The sequence below is a fragment of the Pteropus alecto genome, unplaced genomic scaffold (genome assembly GCF_000325575.1).
Source record: "Pteropus alecto unplaced genomic scaffold, ASM32557v1 scaffold7, whole genome shotgun sequence".
NCBI classification, from domain to species: Eukaryota; Metazoa; Chordata; class Mammalia; order Chiroptera; family Pteropodidae; genus Pteropus; species Pteropus alecto.
Genome location: NW_006494614.1, coordinates 38,159,411 through 38,180,485, shown reverse-complemented (window position 1 = coordinate 38,180,485; position 21,075 = coordinate 38,159,411). Strand labels below are relative to the sequence as shown.

Below are 21,075 nucleotides of genomic sequence, written 5' to 3'. Positions count from 1 at the left end.
AGTTTCTTCAAAGAGAGGAAAGTTTTTACCCCTCACTCCCTGCCCAATATAGTAATTTGTAAAATTCGACTTACCAGCCTTTGTCTGCTAGACCAATTACTTCTATGCTGCTTTTATTCTGTGGTCAGAATTTAACTGCAATTAAATTTTAGTTCAGATGTTTATATCTCTGAAGTAACTGCCCTTCCTTTGCCTTTCAGGCCATGTAAGGCCTCTGAAATTTCAGATTTGAATTTCAACTGCTTAGGGTCCTTTAACCTTTCCATCTCTAAACAAACGAACCATCTATTTTCCTCTGTGATTTATTTGGGTCTCTTCCTTACTTTGTCTTAAATCTCATACATGGGCTGTACCAACTTGGTATTATTCACTACAAAATTTGTGACATTAATGATAGCCTTTAAAAATGTATCTGCTTTTATAATTAGGAAATCAGTGATTGGAGGGATGATGGCTGGTGTGGTTGGCCAATTTTTAGCCAACCCAACTGACCTAGTGAAGGTCCAGATGCAAATGGAAGGAAAACGGAAACTCGAAGGAAAACCATTGCGGTAAGTTCTCCCATCAACTGATACTTTTCCATTCCCCTTTGCCACCATCATATTTTGAACATTTACCTAATGGATGTATGCATTTTTGTAATTCAGCATTTGGTAAAGACATTAATTCTAACTCTTTTAATTTGAAAGTTATATTCATTAAGACGAGAGCTAAGATGGATCTTTTCTCTGTGATATGGTATGCATGTTCTTTATCAGATTATGTGTGTGCTCCTTTTCCCAGCCAAGGCTGCTTGATATAGAGTTTGATCATTGAAATTTTCCTTGGTGTGAATTTCAGTTTTGCCATTGTGCCTTGGTGTTGTGGAAGTCACTAAACATTTCTAGTCTCTGTTTCTTTGTCTTTAGAAGAGGACATCTCAAAAGTTTTGCAAGATAGACTGCCTGGCTCATAAGGTACCCAAAAGCTTGGTTTCTTTTCCTTTCTCTCCAGGAGAAGGGAAATAGCAAGGTTCATCTTGCAAATTGTTCCCACTTCCCTCTCTATTCCCGCTTCTCCTGTTTTCCCAAGTTTAAGTAAGTTTTAAAATTATGCCTTTGTGATATTAAAAACTCCTCTGTATTGGCATATATTATCAAAGTCTGCCTTCCTTCAAAGGGCTTCATGAGCAACAACTTTTAAGAATACTACTTAGTCATTTACGGCGGGAAAGGAGTACAATTGCGAAGACAGATAGACTCCTCCCAGGAGTAAAAGTACAGGATGCATTGTGCTGAGTATGTAGGGTCTAATCCTCTGAAGACTGCAGGTCTGCGGCTGAGCCAGAGATGGAGGAGGGTTTAGATCCTCTTTTGGGAGTTCACCATTGACCACTGCTCTTCACTCTGCTACTCCTCTACCTGACTCAGTAAATGAGGTTGGGCTGCAGCAGTCCAGGCTTCCCTTAAGCCTTTCAAACGGGAAAAGATTTTTTTTTAAAAGGGAACCAAACTGAATTAACCAAGTATTCAACAGAATCCTAGGGCCTATTTTGTCATTTTGTAACAATGTCTAATTACTAAATAGCAGAGAGAAGTATTGTTGCCTTGGTTGGATAAGGAGAGCCTTGGGGATTCTGGGATATCTGAATTTTTAACTTATTGCCTCAGTATTTTCCCTCTCTCTGTCTCTAATGTCAGAAATTTTTGTTTTGCTATAGTAAAAATCATTGACTGTCATTGTAAAGAACATGAACCTTGGGATCAGACAACCTGGGATTCAAATCATCTTTACCATATTTTAGCTCTGTAACTCTCATCAAATTCTTTAGCCTCTCTAAGGCTCAGTTTCCTCGGATGTAATTTGGAATCATAATATACACATCATAGACTTTTCAGAAATAAAATACATCTTATCTATATTAAAGAAGTCTGGTGTTTACTAAGTGCATGACATTTTAGCTGCATTGACCATCATTAATAGGCATAACTCCCTATGTAGCATAATAGCAATTATTCATGACCAATAAATATGTCATATGATCTTTTTGGGTGTAATACAGAGTGTAATTCCTGACAGAGTGTAATTCCTGAGTAAAAGCCACACAACTAGTAAGTGGTAGAAGTAGCATTTGACTCCAGGTATTTCTAACTACATAAAATCCAGACTTTTATATCAGAAGTTTCTGCATTTGTTTTATGGTTCAGCACCACTTTTTAAATCTGTGTACAGAAAAATGAGCAAAATAAGAATAAGATAGTAAATTTTCATAAAGGCAAAAGTGTTCAGTTTTAAAATTTCTCATGATAAAGCTGTCCTTCCTACTTTTTAATCTAAAAATATCATCTTTTATGAGATTATGTGAGGATCAATTTTTTTTTAATGTTACTTAGTGAAATGACAAAATTTGCAGGTCTCCCACCAAGTAAAATGAACCCAGAGGTCTGATAACCACTGTTCCCTCCTATAATTAATTTGTGCACTGATGATATAAGGTATCAAGAAGAATTTTAATCTGTTCAAAAATATGAGAAGAATATGATGCAGTTTATAAAGATTTTCATAAAAAATATTTAAACGTTGGCCATTTTCTGAAGGATTATTGTTTATCTAGAAATTAGATTTATGTGGATTGCTTGATAATTTCTAACAATCTGGATAATTATTTCTAATAATTAAGATGTTATTTTTACTCAAAATCGTAACAGCTATAGGTGAAGCTTACCCAATTGCATTCCGTACATAGGAATGCATAGTTTTTACATTTCATTATTATTTCCTTTAGATATCGTGGTGTACATCATGCATTTGCAAAAATCTTAGCTGAAGGAGGAATACGTGGGCTTTGGGCAGGCTGGGTACCCAATATACAAAGAGCAGCGCTGGTGAATATGGGAGGTAATGGAAACTTTATTGATTTCCGAGAAGCTTAATTGTCTTAATCATTATAAGTACTCACATTAGGGAAAATGAAAAACTCTCATTATTTTTAATAACATATATTGGCAGCAGTCTTTTATGTTGTCACATCATAATTGAGTAATTTCCCTAGAGCATTTTCACTCTTTCTACAGTGATGTGTGAAGGATTTCCACAAATAATTCAGTTGTGACAGTAATGAGACCAAACTATTTCTAAGGTGTCCTCTCCACCCCACACCTTCTTTTAAGATTCAAAAGATATTCATTGTTGAATAAATAAACATTTAAGCCTTCTTTTTCTTTCTGTTCCCAGATTTAACCACTTACGATACAGTGAAACACTACTTGGTATTGAATACACCACTCGAGGACAATATCATGACTCACAGTTTATCTAGGTAAGTGATTGTTTTAGTTTTAGGCTCTATTTTTTTTTTTTTCTCTATATCACCGTTTTCATATTTGGCACACATTCTAACTTTTTATCTCTTTTGATTGGGAATCTAGTGATTACACACTTAGAGAAAGGTGATACATTTATAGAGAGCAATTTTCTTAAAGTTTGCTGAAGTTAAAATAGGAAGATAAAAACAAAGTTGTAGAATGTTGCAGATTAAACGTCCCCAAATATTTGTACCTTGGTGAGACCCTCCCAGGGTCACATTCTGATGGTGGATTCTCCAACTCAGTTCAGTAGATATTTGAAGATCTTTTATGTTAAAGACACTGTGCAGGGCCTTGTAACTGGTACAAAAGTTTACCAAGTCAGAAATCAAGACAGTTGTAAAAACAGTGGACAGTAAATGCTGAAAGAAAGTGACTAGTTAATGTAGAGTTCAGAGGAAGGAGAAAACTAACCACTTAGAAGGTCCTACAAAGGAGATAGAATTAGACGTATGTTTTGAAGGGCTGTTTGTGGCTCTTTACAGAGAAAGGAAGATGAGCATTTCAGGCAGGAACAGTATGTGCTTTAATCTCTTTACAACACAATTTCACATATCCATTGGAGTGAGTTATTTTATAGATGTCTAGTATCTTTAACATTATAGCGATTTTATTTAGCTTCTGATCTTGTTTCCAGATTCTAGAACCCATTACGCTATTTAGACAACCCCAAACTATATTAATAGTGTCAAACCAGTGATATTTGGAGATACACAGATATAGATGTAATTATGCCGAATTCAGGTTCGCCTTAGCTTAATATTCCTAGAGTGGTTTTCTGTCATCCTTCCTTTTTAAAAATAAGTATTATCTTAGCGTTGCTAGGGCAATACTTTTGTTTGTCTTTGCTCCTGTTCTTTCCCATTCCAAATTCCCACTGAGGTGTGATCACAATCTACACCGTACTTTTTCTATCCAATAGTCTAGCCTCCTCTTTCATAGAGAAAACTGAGGATTTTAGCCTTTCTTCCATTTTTACCTCCATCCCTATAAACATATTTATTATATCTTTAGTCACTTTTACCTTCTTTCTGCCATTGTCTTCATGTGTGCTATTTGTTCTGCCTGTGAGACTTTCTTCCCAGTCACTACCTGTCAAGTCATCTTGTGAAACTTTTCTATCTTTTAAGATGCTTGTCTGTTCCATTGTTATGTTCTACTCCAGGAGCAGGTTATATTCAAGTCTGCTTGAAATTCCCACAGTGATATCTGTTTCTTTGTCATTGTCTTTCTATCCAGATGGTCTTTGAAATCCCACACTTTGAACCTACAATTCATGAATTTCTCAGCAGGTGTAAGTCTACTTAATGTACACTACTCCACTTAACAGATATGTCATTTTTAGAAAGACCTAAGATTTCCATCAGTATATATTCCAGCCCTAATCTGAAATAACTTACCCTTATTCTTCTCTAATTCAGTTTTTGAGAAAATGAAATGATTGGTATTTGGTTCATTTTTGAGCTCCACCCACTGGATTAGGTTTTTAAATAGATTGGTGTATTATGAGGCAGCTCAGAAGTTGCTAACTATGAACTATAAGTAGGTACAGAGTGCTATGTGATCTTAAAGTTCTGGATGTTGTGTCGTAGAATACAGTGAATGCTCATGGAGGCTTGAAGGGGATTGCAGCTATACAGAGAGCTTTATACAAGCTGTCAACATCTGAAGAAAAGAGAGTTTGATATGAAGAAGAAGAATAGGAATGGTGTAAGCACTGAACTATGCGATTAAACGTAGTGAAAATGGTATATTGTATGCTGTGTATGTTTTAGCACAATTTTAAAAAATAGTATGACTAAAATGAAGTCCTGGGGTAAGGCAGGAACAGTAGAAAACTATGGCCAGGATTTTAGTGAGATTGGAAGGCAGGTGGCAAGGTATGTTAATAAAGGAAGCAGAGAAAAGTTGAGTTGAATTAATGGTTGGAAAATTATATAGAACAAGAAGACTAGGATAATCCCCTTTTTTAAATCTTGAGACTGTTGAGAGGTAAAACTGTAAAAGGTCAGCCCACACTGTGTGAAGATTATACATAAGCATGATTATTTAGTTGATCCTGAAGAGTATTGCTGATTCTGATACAGTGCTGATGGAATATTTTAAACTAGTCTTGTAGATAGCCATTTGGTCTCCTGGAAAGAACAAAAGATTTGCCAGTCACTCTCTGTCCATTACCTCTTTAGCTGTGTCCTGGGCCTCATTTTGGTGTATTACTAGCAAGGAGTGATAAAGGTCAATAGCAACAATGGCAACACCCATTACAAGTAGCTTGGCAAAATCGATGTCCCTGTTACTGCTGTGTCTTCTCCCTTTGACTCTAGATGCCGTCTTATTTGAGACCTTTTAAATACATTATTTGCTCTCTTTTTTCAATATTTATTTAAATTAATATTATTTAAATAAGATTTAAATAAATAATCTCTAATAATCTCTAATATTTAATTTTTAAAAACGTCTAGCCAGATCATACTATGGCCTCAAAACAATTTGATAAGAAGAGGATGAGGCCATTGGCAGCTGTGTCCTAAAGTCTCTATGTGACAGGTAGGGCCCACAGTTGCTGAAGGGGGTCCTTGACGTGGTTCATATGCAGGTAAAAAAAAAAAAAATCCTCTAATAATCAATTACAAGGGCTACCCACATTTTAAAAAGAGTTTATTAATATTATACTCTGATAGAAATAGTTTCCACTCTTGCCACTTAGGTATAGCTGAGCTGGCAACCAGCATCTCTGAAGTAGATGAATAAGTCAGAATGTACTGTTTCCTTCCAGTCTATCAAGCAAAGAGGGAGAAGCGGTGTATCTGTTTTTTACCCTGCATCTTTTCTGTTCCTTACCTCTTGATTAGTTTTGTGTGTTTTTTTTAGTAGATAGCTTTAGAACTTAGGTGAATTTTGTGTTAGTTGAGATGTTTTTATGTGAAAATATGAAGGTATGTTAAAATTAATGATATTGAACTTTGAGTTTCAAAGAAGCTGAACAAATAGGAAATAATGTAAAAAGAGCATTAGTTTGTATTATTAGAATATATGTGGCAAAACAATACATTCTTTCTGTATAGGTAATGCCTGCCATGTGATCAGAGACCCAAGGAAAGTTATATGCATAGTTGGGTCATTTGCTGGAACATGTAAATAGGTTATATGGGTTCCTTCTCTTGAATTCAAGTAGTTCTAGAGTGATTTTTCCTTTGAATTTTAAATCTTGACCTGAAAGAGGTAGAAAGAGTCTAGGTACTTTCTGATATGACAATTTAGAGTAAGAGAGTATGAAGATTCCTAATACAGCTTCAACTTTCCTACCACAGAGCCTTCAGAGATTTCAAAAGCCTTGGCACAGAATTCAATGGTCCTTATCTTTGTGAGGTATTTGATGTGCCAGAAGAACATGAAAGCTTTATGCAGTTTTTCTTTCTAGCTTTCCATTAGCCAAACATAAGCTCTTCTTCAGACTCCCATGACCCCAGCTTCTGGCACTTAGACCTTCTTCTGTTTTCCATGATTCAGGTTAACTACCCCTCTTCTCATCACATGCCTTTCTCCTGAAAAAGTTTAAAGTAATTAATGAGTTTCCTGTTTATGGAATTTTGATCACATTCCCATATTGCTTCTCTCATGCCTACATAATGAACTGCTAGTGGTTTTTAAACCTTTCAGTTATTCTTTTAGACACTCTTGATTTATTCTGCAGTAGGTTGACCACATCCATTTTGTCTCTTTTGTGTAATGGACAAGAAGCCTTTTTCAAGAAAGTGATTAGCCTTGTTGAGTAAAGAAAGGGGGATGACCAAACACTCATCAGACTCTGTGCCTGAGCATGGATTGAAAGAAGAAAAGGAATTTTCCATTATCTGGGGCATAGGACATTCCAAATGAAAATTAAAAGCACGGCGGTGTTAGCATGGTGTATAGAGAACTACACTTAGTTATATTGTTAGAGCATAATGGGCAAAGAGAGAATATCTAAAATAAAATCAGACTCCTTAAATAGCCTTCATGGGCTGATCTCTGCCTACTTCTTTAGTGTTTCATCTGGCTTGACTCTCACTCCTTCAGGATACTGCAGCCATGCTGGTTGCTTTCCCTGTCTTAAACACACCAAGAGCATTCTGAGCTTGCTCTTCTGCTTATAATACTCTTTCTCCAGTTCTTCACATAGATGCTTCCTTCTTGCCAGGTGTCAGTTCTGCTGTCACCCCAAAAGACTTTCTATTACTGCCTGTCACCCAGTTACTCCCTATCGCATTACCCCATTTTATTTTTTTCATACCACTTATCAGCATCTGAAATTATTCATTTCTCCTCTGCTTCTGCCCAAATAGAGTGTAAATGCCTTGAGCACAGGATCTTATCTGTCTTGCTCTCCCTCTAGAAGAGTACCTACCACCAGTAGGTGTTCAATGTATATTTATTGACTGATATTCTTTTGTTTTTCTTTTGATCTACCTCTTTAATGAATTAATTTAGCATTGATTTTAAGCTAAAAGAGCATTATTATAAAGAATATTATAGTAATATATTGTGTTCTATTTTTTCTAAATATTAAATTCCCTTTTCTTAAAATCGAGCAACTGCTACATATTCTCTTTCAATTCACTTATTTGTATCTACAGTTTATGTTCTGGACTGGTAGCTTCTATTCTGGGAACACCAGCTGATGTCATCAAAAGCCGAATAATGAATCAACCACGAGATAAGCAAGGAAGGTAGATAGAAAGTCTTCAGTATCCGTGTGTCTGAATGTCTATAATAACATTGTTCTTTAAAGATGTTTCCCCTATTTATTCTTAATAGAAATGTATTTATGTGTTTATGTGTTCAACCAGGAAATTATTTTTATGCAATTACCTGCTCTTTGATGAAAATGCACTGTGCCTTTGGGGAAGTAAGCTAATTTAATAATCATTTAGTCACAAGATATTTATTGTGACTTTATTGTTTTCAAAGAGTTTTGAAAACAGACTCTGCTGAGAATTTACAAAGCATTTTCTTCAGAAGCTCATGACTTGCATAACATGGAAAATTTGATTTGATATAAAACAGCGTGTTCTCCCTGGAAGCAATCAGGTAGAGTGAATTCTAAGTATAAGACCAAGGGTGGGATGAATCAGAAGAGTCAACCTTGAAAATATCTTTAAAGTCAGAAGAGGTAATAATGTCATTTTGTTCGTCATTTCCTTATAACGTTGATGAGATAAAATAGGAACTTAACTCTTGTTTATATCAATTAGCCTATGGTAAAATTGGTTTTATTATATACATCATTTTGCGTGAAGTTGCAGAACCTATCGATGACATTAAGTGAGGACTTACTGTATGTAGAACCACAAATATTATTTGCCCTAAACTAGCAGAAAATATTTAATTTATAGTAAGCTTCCTTCGGCTATTTTTTTTAATTAATATTTTATTTATACATCTATTTACACACAAGAAATTTAACAAAATTGTCTTCTTTCCTTTTTAGGGGACTTTTGTATAAATCATCAACTGACTGCTTGATTCAAGCTGTTCAAGGGGAAGGATTCATGAGTCTGTACAAAGGCTTTTTACCATCTTGGCTGCGAATGGTAAAGTTAGGTCTTTCCTTCTTTTGTTTTTGTTTGTACTGAAGTTACTTTTAATATGTAAATACTTTCCCTTTTTTCTTCTCGTTTTTTGGCATGGTCCGGTTCCCAAACCTCAATTCTGTCTTTCTTTTTTATATTTCTTTTCTGTTTCCTTTTTACCTTTCCTCAGAGTTCTATTACCTTCTTTGGTAGATTAAGGTAAAGTAATTCATTTACATCCAGAAGTGAATAAGTTGATATTCTGTTATTATAAAGTCAATAGATAGATTTTCTGCAATGTAAAGCTTTTAGTAGTCTATTTAGCCAAAATATCATAATTCCAGACAGGTATACAGGTTATATACTAGAGACCATTCCTATGAAAATGTTACCGTTTCAAACAAAATTTGTTACCTTGATGGCAAATGTCGCATTACACATTAATACTTATTACCACAAAGCTCTGCTTAGTAAGAAAGCATTATGTCATTTTTATTTAGTTTGAATGCTTTTACTGAAGTGAACTAAGATGTAGAATTAAACTTATTTAAGCAAAATAACAAAATAAAAACAAAGTACTCAAGTATTTTGTAAGTTAAAAAATATTTTTAAAAAATGAATGAGTTGTGGGTTTAGAAATTCAAACAATCAGTACTTTATACAATATAATAGAATATTAGTTGAGCACCTACACCATGCAAAGTGTTGTACTCAATGCCTGCCTTGGTGCTAAAGCTTCTAGTCTAGGTGAAGACACACATTGAATAAGAAACTCGAAGTGATGACTGGGAGGGGGAATATGCATGGTAATATGGAAATATATAGCAAGCAAGTACAGCCTAGGCTGAGATATTAAGAAAATCTTCTTGAAGAACAGACTTTTGAATTGAGATTTGAAGAATGAGTAGGACTTAGCCTCATAAAAAGAGTAGAAAAGAACATTCTTGGTAGAAGGAATAGTTGGAATGGACAGAGAACATAATGAATTCGAGGAAATGAAGGAAGCCCAGTAGGCAGGCCAAACACAAACACAGAAGAGAACAGCACAGGGTGAGGTCAGAGAGAGACAGGGACCAGATCAGGAAGGGCCATATGACCCATAAAAGTGAGGGCCCTGATATGTTTAGGGAACTACAGAAAATTCATTGTGGCTAGAGAGAAAATAGGGCCTCAGAGGAGGGTGCTGGAGAGAATTCTAGAGAAGTACTTAAGAACTCATTTGAGAAGGACCTGGTGAGCCAAGTTTCATAGTTCATGTGTAACCCTATGTTTAGCAAACAGCTGCTTAAACATGGGAACAATGTGCTAAGATTTGTTTGGCGACAAGATTACTTTGGCAGCAATATAGAAGATACATTAAAAGCTAAGATACAAGAAAGGAAGTTTTGACAGTGGTCTAGCCAGGAGATGATTGTAGATATGGAGAGAAGATAGATTCTAGGGACATTGATGGTTAACTCCACAGGACTTAGTAACTGATCTAGAATGTGAGAGAGAAAAAGAAGGAAGTGTGACTGTTAGGTTTCTAGTATGGGAGACTATATGGATGGGCGAAACTATTGATGAAAAACAAAATCAGGGTCAGGAGGAGTGATGGGCAAGGAGAATATCCAAAGACAAAGGAATACTGAGACCACTTAAACTGACCCATTTTCTACAATTACAAAAAATATGAGTACTTAATGTGTAACAACCATAGGACTAAGCTCTTTACACATGTAAATTATTTTTTAAAATCTTACAAAAACCTCATAAAACAGGTAGTGTTATTCTTATTTTTCAGATGAGAAAACCATGGCTTAACATATAAGAAACTTACTCAAGTTCATATATCTAGTATATGGCAGAGCTAAGAATTGACTACAGATCTGTTCATCTTTAAATTCATATTCCTAAATAATGCAGTATACTGAGTTTCTCAAGACCCTACAGCTAGTTATAGAAGTTTTAAAAGAAAAGAGTGTGTAGTGATGATGAGATGTTACCAGAGAAAGGCTGGGTAAACAACCAGAGATCATTGCCTTGTTGATTTGCCATAGTGCATGACCCTGATCTTAGAAATCTGACTCATGAGCATTTCCAAGTATATTGGCCTTACAAATACAGATTCATTTCAGCTGAACTCATTGAAATTGATAAGCAGAGCACTGTATCACCTCATTCACATTGAGAAACACACTTGACAAGTGATCCAGATGCTGAAGTCCTCTGGACAGAATTCTTCTAAATCTGTGCTGTATGGGGAGCCAAGTTTAATCAGAAGGTTGCTTGCTGAACACAGGAAAATAACAGGAAGAGCTTATTTGAAAAATTAATACTTAAGAATATTAAACCAAGAGCCCTTACGTGTCTAGCTCCACATTAATAGGCATATGCTTGGCTCACTTCATTTGTGGTTACAAGAATATGGTATCATCACAGCTTCACATTCTTTATTTTGTCCATGTCTTCATACATTTAACTCACCAAGATGTGATCTCCACTAGTAAATTCTTAGTCTACCAACATAACATGCTTAATATTTTCAAACATATATGATACACATATTGTTTTACAAACTCTCTAGCCAAATATGTTTTACATTCTAATTGCTTAAGCCTATTTCTCTAGGATGATCGAGTTTCTCTCTGGTCAGTATTACCCATCACCTACGAACCAAACCAGACAGGAATTGGATCCAAGACACTGTTTCTCTGATAGTTGCTTCCAGTGTTTACTCTGTGATATCCCTCTGTGTGTTTAGCATTTAAATCTTCTGTTGACGAATAACTCTCATCTCTTTATATATAATTCCCTTTGGTACAGTTATACCTTCATTCAAGTTAAGTGTTTTTGAGCTGGAAATTCTTCTCTCTCTTTGATGTGAATTTTTATATCCATTTTGTGATATAGCAGGTGTTGGTTTTGTGACCTAACTCCCAGAGGATAACTTTTCATCTTCACTTTGAAGTTCTTAAGTGCCTCCTTCTCATGGTCTATACACAAACGACATGTAGAGGAGTCCAGCCTAGGATTCAGGCATGCTGAGTCCGAGCCTTTTAGCCAGTAATGTTCAGTAAAAGAACCCTGGGATGGAAGCCAGAAGCCAACGGTCTAGATCCACAACATGTAAAAGGCGTTTGATTGTTAAGCCTCAGTGTCCTTATTCATCAAAAAAGGGATATCAATACCTTTCTCTCCTACTTTAAATTGTTCAGAGAAATCTGTGAGAAATATAAGACATGAAAAATACCAAAATGTTTGTTTTCAGCCTAGGCGTATTCAAAATGACTTCGTCATTCAAAGATGTGTATGCATATATGTAGAATATTAATAATTTATTTGAAATATGCACTAACTTCTTTGGTTAATCTTTCAGACCCCTTGGTCACTGGTGTTCTGGCTTACTTATGAAAAAATCAGAGAGATGAGTGGAGTCAGTCCATTTTAAGCCCTTAAAGATGCAGCCCTTAAAGATACAGTGTTCAGTATCATTGAAATATGGGCATCTACAACACCACCCCCCTATTATTTCTACCTCTTTAGGAAGACACCTTATTCTACAGAGACTGTGATTTATAGGGGGCAGCACTTTATTTTTCTCTGGAAACCCAAGTTCTCTTTGACTCCTCTCTTTGTTCAAAAGCAATCTGGTTGGATCACACATGGCCACCCGATTAGACCCAGCAGAGCATTTTCCAAAGAAGAATGGAATCCTGACCACTTACCTTGAGAGATCTGACCTTTGAAATGTTATTCTATGATGAAGAGCCTGCTTAGAGGAGAAGTGCCCGAAGGGAGACAGCATCTCAGACCTGAAGTAGACAATAGGAATGGGAAAGACTACATACATACATGCATACATACATACATACATACATACATACATACAAAATAGTGACTAAGATATATACTGAATCTATTATGTCAGTATTTTCATTTGAAATTTGATATTTCACTTTTCTGTTGTTTAAGTGCACATATTGTAAATTAAAGATAGGTGAATGAAAATTTATGAATAAACATTTTGAATTTTCCTAGTTTTGAAGGAAGTTGATGTATCTTTTCTTCCCAGGTGGATGAAAAAAAATCAAATTGAGATGATGTTTGGATTTCAAGGAAAGAAGCTGCTTTCTGTCAGTGCTGTTAGTTAGATTTGTGTTAATTGGTTAGCATTCCACTGCACATGCTAAGGACTAACTGACAGCCACAGATTTTGAATCTTGGTGAAAACAAACAGTATTTACTTTATTATATATCCTGTTACAACTTGGATTTATTGCTAGCTCTCAAGAATCATCAATATATTAAGAATGCAACTTGCCGGATTAAAGCTCAGGTGGATAGGTCTTTTTTATAAAGCAACTTCTGTTATAAGCCTTTTAGTGGCATTTTAAAAGCAAAGCTGAGATGAAGTCATCCTTTCTTTCTTGTCTCCCCCTTTCCTAACACAGAGAGAGAAAGAGAGAACTCAGAAATCATACTAAAGCTGTCTCTAGCCTGAAACTTATTCAGTTTGGCAAAGCTTCCTGCCTAAAAAATAATAAGTATAAACTGCCTGTCGTATACAGTTATACCTCCAATCCCCAAATCACATCAATTTTCTAATTCTAGAAGGGTGAGAGATTTCTTCAGATTTACCTATATACCACCTGCTCCCCAACCTCAGACAGTAGGCATTTCTGGATGGATGGCTACGTTTATGAGTAGAGGCTGTAACTGTCAAAATAGGCAAACTCAGAAAGCTTATCTAGGAAGGACCATGGAGCTGACCCAACAATTTGTTATCACAGACATGGATGATGTTAATCAGAAAAAAGTTTACAAGTGCTTTGTGGTTGTACTAATGCATAATCACTGCCATTTAAGAGGGGAAATATACTTTAAAATATATTTTAATGTGATATACTAATCTGCAGTGGCTTATTGTTTTTCCATAGAGTTGTATAATGTAGAATTTAATCTCTTAAAATCGTTAGGTGGACTGCTTTTCCATTGCATTTGTCAATCTGTATGAATTGAGTTGTTAACTGTATTTAAAATAATGTTATGTACTTAAATTCCCAAGTGTTCTGCATTGGAACCACTCGAAGAACTTTTGATTTTTTTATGTTTTATAATATTTAAAATTAAGTAAAAACTGGATCAAAAGAACTATATGCCAACTGGACTGTAAAAAAAATTCCTTAGCCTTATTCTTTGAGGGACTTGGGGTGGGAAAACATTGCTTAAGTACTGAGACTCTTTCTTGGTATCTGGATTCATCAAGAATAACTGGATTTTTTAACCTGAAATGATTATCTGGTTTAACTCTTTCATTTTACATGTTAGGAAACTAAGGTCCAGAGAAGTAGAGTTGTTCATATTCATAAGTTACTTAGTAGCAGAACCAGGATAAAAATACACATCTCCTAATTATAACTGACAGCTATTGTACAGATTTTTCTTTATGACATTTTCCTGCTTTTACATGTTAAATGAATTGAATTGCCTTTAGCATAAATTTTAGAATGGAGTTACCATACTTTACCTTGACCATTAGACCCTCCATAATCTGATCAAATCCTGTATATTCAACATATATATCCCATCATATTCATACTTTTTCAGTGAAATCATATTTATTAATGTATCTTGGGACTTAATTTTAGTTTTACCAATGTGAAATTATCTTGTTCCTCTTCAAAATAATCAACATTTAATAAAAAGGAATAAAAATTTCAGGAATTTTGTGTCCATACTGAAAGACTTAACCATTTCAATCTCACTTTCTCATACTACTACTATTATATAAGGTATTTATCTTCAGCTCAGTGTTGGTAACACTTAATATCTAAGTTTCTTTTGCTTAAGCTCCCAATTTTTTCTCTTCTCAAATGGTTTTCTTCTCATCGAAAAATATATCCTTATTTTTTAATTATACAGTTATTTGTTCTTTGTATGTATAAGTGAATTAGCATAATTATCTAAATAAAGAGATTACATTTCCTAAATTTGCTTTTAGCAAGGAATAATGTGTCTTTATCAAGAGCTCCAAATCCTATTTGATTATAAGTGACTAGTGGTAAGACTATGTCTTGTTTTTATAAAAATTTCTACTCTCATTAGTAGCATTTCTTTGCTGTTAGGTACTCAACAGAAGTTGATTACAGATATATATAACATAAATCAATTAAGTCTGTCTTCATTATTTTAAGAATATGACAGTTATAAGACTAGTCTAAATTTTTTTCCACTTTGCTAAGAAAAAGACAAATTCAGGGAGGTTTTAAATGTAAAAATAAAAATTTGCTGTTTTGTCATTTTTGAAGTTTTATGCACAATCATTTATTTACAATTGAAATAGTTATGTATGTTCTTCTCTGTTGATGAAAATAGATTCCCTCAGGACCTCTTTGGGAAAAAATGTTTAATACTTGTGGTTAAAAAAAGGGGGGGAGGGGTAAAAAAATACTCAATTATCCCCAATTAAACCAGGACTCATTAAAATGATTACCAAGTGAATATATATATTATTATTAAATGCCAGATAATATGGAAAAAAGACAATATGGGTTCTAAAGATCTTTATCCTATTTTGGGTTCTACTTCTGACAAAGTAGTATAACTATGATCAAGTCTCTTCACATCTCATGATTTCTGTTTATAAGATGAACTGATTGAACTCTGGAATCTTAAATAGCATATACTTGGAGGGGGCCATTATACTGATGCCATGTGTGAAAAATAGGATTAAAAAAGCTTATTGGGATTTTTTTTCCCTAGACTTAACTAATTTCTCGTATTTAAAGGTTGAGAAAGCTTTATTCAGACCTTAAAGTATAATTTTATTACTCTAATCTTTATATTACTGGCCTTTCTCACCCAGAAATCCACAGAGTAGCAGTCATCTTCCTTCAGACAGCTCTGGGTATGTCACCCCATGTTCTTCAATCAGTCCTTCATACACACACAATAAAAATCTTTAATACTATACTCAAGTACCTCTCAATCTGACTCCAACCCATTTTTCTAACCTTTGCATTTTACTGCATAACTATTCTACCTCCTTTTAAATGCATTGCTCACATATTTCTCTGGAGATGCTCTTGGCTGCTTCTCATGCGGTGTTCATACTGTGCTCTCCACCTAACTTTCCTTCCATCACCACCACCCATTCCTCTTCACTTCCATTGGTTAAATCTCACTTTACTATCTAGAATGATCTCTGAAGACTTCAATATCTTCAACACTCCATTCTCCCATTACTTCTCCTACTCTGGATATATGTCTATGTATTGATGTATCCTGCTTCCTCTATACAGAATGAACTGCTTGCAAGCAAGGACCATCTGCTACATCTGTTTCTCTTTATACAATTCAAATAGGCGCCAATTAGAAGGTATTTGTTGAATTCAGAGATGTTTGGGGGGGTGGAAAGAGAAAAACATTTATGTACCCATGATTTAATTCATGTTGTTTTCCTCCTATCTTCAGAATAATTATGTTGGGTCAGTAACACTTGACTTCATGAGATTCTTTATTAAGTGCTTCGCTGCATTTTCAAAAGATTCTATGTATTTAAACATAATTATCATATTTAAGAAGTATTTATCAGTTTAATAGCTATTCCATAAAAATCTAGAATTTGATAGTTTTAAGTAATACAAAATATTTGATTAGTTGATTAATAGTTAATAAATATGTGATAAGTTTATATTATTCTTCATTTTAGAGTGTATACAAAAATATCACTGTTTTGGCCTTTATTGATACCATACAAATGCACATTTTACCCACTCAAGTGTTTCATTATTTCTGAATTTTGAGGAATACATGTTTATTTTTCTCCCCCCATACTTTACCCCCAACAGGCTGCTGTGATTGTCAACAGCAGCAGGATCCACTTTGAAGGTTTGATGAAAGTAGATGAAGATGCCTAAAGATGTCTGTTTGCTGAAATGTCTGGTGACAAACAGGAGTATATGTGAGTAAATATAGTGCACTCTAATTTTTAAAATGTTTTAAGATGCCTAATTGGCTGTTAAGGGTTTTGTTTTGTTCTGGTATGCTTTTTAGTTAAGATGATAATAAAATTAGAGATGATTTTTAAATCTTAATCTTTACTTCTCACAAGTGAAATAGAAACTGGCTTAATTTAGGATGTTAGATTTGAAATATTTATATTAGCACAAAGGATGCTCATACCCTGTCACTATATATTTAACTTATAATAAATCCAGTTCAGCTATTAATCCAGTTCTCCCTATTAATCTAGTTCTGCTCTGAATAAAGCAGATGGATAACTCATAATTAGAATGATGGACATGCTCACTGGCTGAGGATAAAAGAGGAAAATAAAATTGGAATTATTTTAAACATTGGATAATTAGTCCCTTCTTTTTGACACCATGTTCCTACTTTGATTTCCATGAACTTATTCCCTCCTGTCACTTATATTTTTCATTACTACCTTTCAGTCTATATTGGCTGTTTCTTTGCTGCCAAGTCCTTAAACTTTGGTTCTCATGGTTCTGTTCTTGGCCCTCTTCTCAATTTTACTCTCTCTCTAGGAAGAGCTATGTGTTTCTGTGATTTAAGCTACCACCCTTAGGCTAGTTAATTCTCAAACACATAATAGGCACTCAAATGGTACCTATGTTTCTAGTCCTTACTTCTCAAGCTTCAGTCATGTTTTCTTAGTTGCCAATTATACATCTATACCACAAAGGCCCACAGTCCTTGTGAGCTCTACTTTTCCAATATTAAATCACTCTTTTTGTACAACTCCTTCTTCCCTGACCTTTAAAATCTGCATTTCCTCCAGGATACTCTGTTGCAATACACAGCCAGCACTGCAGCCAAGAAACCTCAGGACATCCTTAACTTCTCATTTGTTTTCTTTACTTATTGTCCAAAGTGCTTAAATCCATTTATAAAACAGAAAACTACAGGTCAAAGTCTCTTATGAACATAGATGCAAAAATCTATAAGTACCACTTTACACCTATGTGGATGCTTATTATAAAAACAAAACAAAACACAGCAAATAACAAGTGTTAGCAATGAGGTGGAGAAATTGGAAACTTTATGCTTTGCTGGTGATAATGTAGAATGGTACAACTGCTATACAAAACAATATGAGAGGGTCCTCAAAAATTAAGAGTTATCATTTAATCCAGCAATTCCACTTCTAGGTATATACCCAAAGGAAATGAATGGGACTTGAACGGGTATCTGTACACTAATGTTCATAGCAGCATTTTTCAAATAGCCAAATGGTGGAAAAAGTCCAAAGTTCCCTTGCTGGATGAATGGATAAACAAAATATGTGTGTGTATGTGTGTGTATATACATATATATATAGATATCTACACATACATATATATGTATATACACACACATACATATTCCATTGTATGTGTATATATATATACCATTGTATGTGTGTATATATGTACATTTCATTGTATGTATATATATGTGTGTGTGTGTGTGTATATATATATAATATTCCATTGTACATATACATAGATATACACATATCATTGTACATATACATAGATATACACAATGGAATATTATACACACACACACACACACACACATATATATGTGTATGTACAATGGAATATTATTCAGCCTTAAAAAGGAAGTTCTGAGACATACTACAACATGGATGAATCTGGAAAACATTATGCTGAGTGAAATAAGCCAGACACAAATGGGCACATATTGTATGATTCTACTTTTATGAGATAACTAGAGTAATCAAATTTATAGAAACAGAAAGTAGAATAGTGGTTTCAAGGGGTTGGAGTGGGGAAGAATGAGAAGTTAGTGTTTAATGGATATATAGTTTCAGTTCAGGATGATGAAATAGTTCTGGAAATGGATAGTGGTGATGATTGCACGACAATGTGAATGTACTTATTGCCACTGAACTGTACATTTAGAAATGGTTAAAATGGTAAGTTTTTTGTTATGTATATTTTTATACAATTCAGATGTAAAAATATATTAGCAGATTTAATTCAGCATTATAAAAAGGATAATAACATCATATCTCAGTGGGGTTTATCCCAGGAATACAAGGTTAGTGCAACATTCAAAAAAATCAATGAATATAATTCACCTTGTTAACAAAAAAAGGAAAAAAAAACTTAATAGAATGTAAAAAAGTTTATAAAATGAGAAAATCCAATGTCTTTTCATGATAAAAGTTCTCAACAATCTAGCCAAAGAAAGGAATTTCCTCAACTCGATAAAGGGATCTAAGTAAAACCTATAGCTAACATCACACTGGTGAAGACTGAAGGTGTTCTCCCTAAATCAGGAACAAGACAAGAATGTCTATTCTCCCCATATCTATTCAAAACGTACTGGAGGTCTTAGTCATTACAGTGAGGCAAGAAAGAGAAATAAAAGGCATGTCTTCATTGGAAAAGAAGACATAAAAACTGTCTTCATTCATAAATGATATAACTATGTAGGAAATCCTAAGGACTATTTTTTAAAAAGCTACTAGAAATAATAAGTGATCCTTTGCAAAGTGATAAAATATTAGGTCAATATACAAAAATAAAGATATTGCTGTAGCAGTGAAAAATTAGAAACTAAAATTTTTTTTAGTTAATATTTATAATGACATCAAAAACATGAAGAACTTAGGGATAAATCTATCAAAATGTATGTAAGACTTGTTCACTGAAAACTCAAAACATTTCCTGAGAGAAAGTAAAGACTTCAGTTAATGGAGATAAACTGTGTCTATGGATTGAAAAACTCAATAGTCAGTTCTCAAATTCATCTCTTTCTACGATGCAATCCTAATAAAAATTCTGACAGGTTTTTTTTTTTTTTTTTTTGCAGAATTTGACAAGTGTGTTCTAAAATATGTATGGAAAAGCAAAGACCTTGTATAGACAAAACAATTTTGAGGAAATAGAACAAAGTTGAAGGATTCATATTACCTAATTTCAAAATTGACTTTTAAGCAGTTTGTATAATAATTAAGATAGTGTGCTACTGGCATAAAGACACACACACACACACACACACACACAAAATACAGAGTCAAGGAATAAACTCACTTACATCTGGTCATCTAATTCTTGGCAAAGGTGCCAAAGTAATTTAATCAGGAAAATATAGTCTTTGCTACAAATGGCACTATAACAGTTGGATATCCATGTGCAAAAATAAAACAAAGCCCTCAGTCCTCTCACAACATTTACAAAAATTAATTCAGAATGGATCATAGACCTTAATACAAGAGCTAAAATGATAAAACATATAAGAAAACTGAAAGTCTTTTAAATCTTGGTTTAGGCAAAGATTTCTTGGGACACAAAAACTAATGTATGTGAATGTTTACAGCAGCTATATTAATAATCACCTAAAATTGGAAATAACCTGAACATCATCATCCAGTGAATAAATTGTGTCTATACAATTGAAAACTATTCAACAATAAAACTATCGATATAGACAACATGGATGAATTCCAAGGCATTATGCTAAGTGATGGAAGTCAAACACAAGAGGCTACAAACTATGGTTCCTTTTTATATGACATTCTGGAAAAGGCAAAACTATAGACAGAGGTTGCCAGGAACTGTGATTGTCAGGGACAGCTCAAGAAGGAGGGAGGGAATAGAATGCAGAGACATCGGGGTACTATTTGGATAATGCAAATGTTTTATATTTTAGCTGTCATATACATTTACAACTATACATTTGTATATTTGTGGTGATGTGCACTTACATTATATACAACTGCATACTGTATACAAATGTTTAACTTTACATTTGTCAAAACATCCACCTGCACAAAAGGGTGAATTTTGCTGTATGTAAATTATGCATCAATAAACCTGATTTTTAAAAAAATCTAAGATTTTTTTAATCTTTAAAAGAACAAGAAAGTGTTTTAAATTTTTATTTTATTTACTGTTACTAATAACTATATTATATGTCTACTGTGCTGGGCCCTTTACCTATTTTGGATCATTTAATCTTCACAATAAAGTAAAATTCTATTTTTATAGATGAAGAAACTAAATCAGAAAAGTTCATTATCCATGTCGCCCTGAGATGAAAACCAGAGACTTTCAAAATCTGATGCCTTTGCTTTTTCTACTGTTTTTTTGCATCTCAAAAATTTATTTAATGCAAACACATTAACTGTACTTACATTAATTCATACTTCAGAACCATCC

The 21,075-nt window shown here is 34.0% G+C and overlaps 1 protein-coding gene across 16 annotated transcripts in view; it reads left to right on the top strand.

Annotated features, from left to right (window-relative positions):
- The window catches only part of SLC25A27 (solute carrier family 25 member 27), a 39,669-nt gene that overhangs the window by 7,419 nt on the left and 11,175 nt on the right, over positions 1–21,075 (top strand). For 2 of the 16 annotated variants that reach the window (XM_025042628.1, XM_015600361.2), the window contains exons 4-9: positions 429–551; positions 2,765–2,877; positions 3,214–3,298; positions 7,961–8,053; positions 8,815–8,917; positions 16,729–16,841. In XM_025042628.1, coding sequence (XP_024898396.1) covers positions 429–551; positions 2,765–2,877; positions 3,214–3,298; positions 7,961–8,053; positions 8,815–8,917; positions 16,729–16,797 — 586 coding nt within the window. In that variant the 3' untranslated portion in view covers positions 16,798–16,841. The other 14 variants (XM_025042627.1, XM_015600360.2, XR_001518202.2 and 11 more) reach the window with 13 other exon arrangements.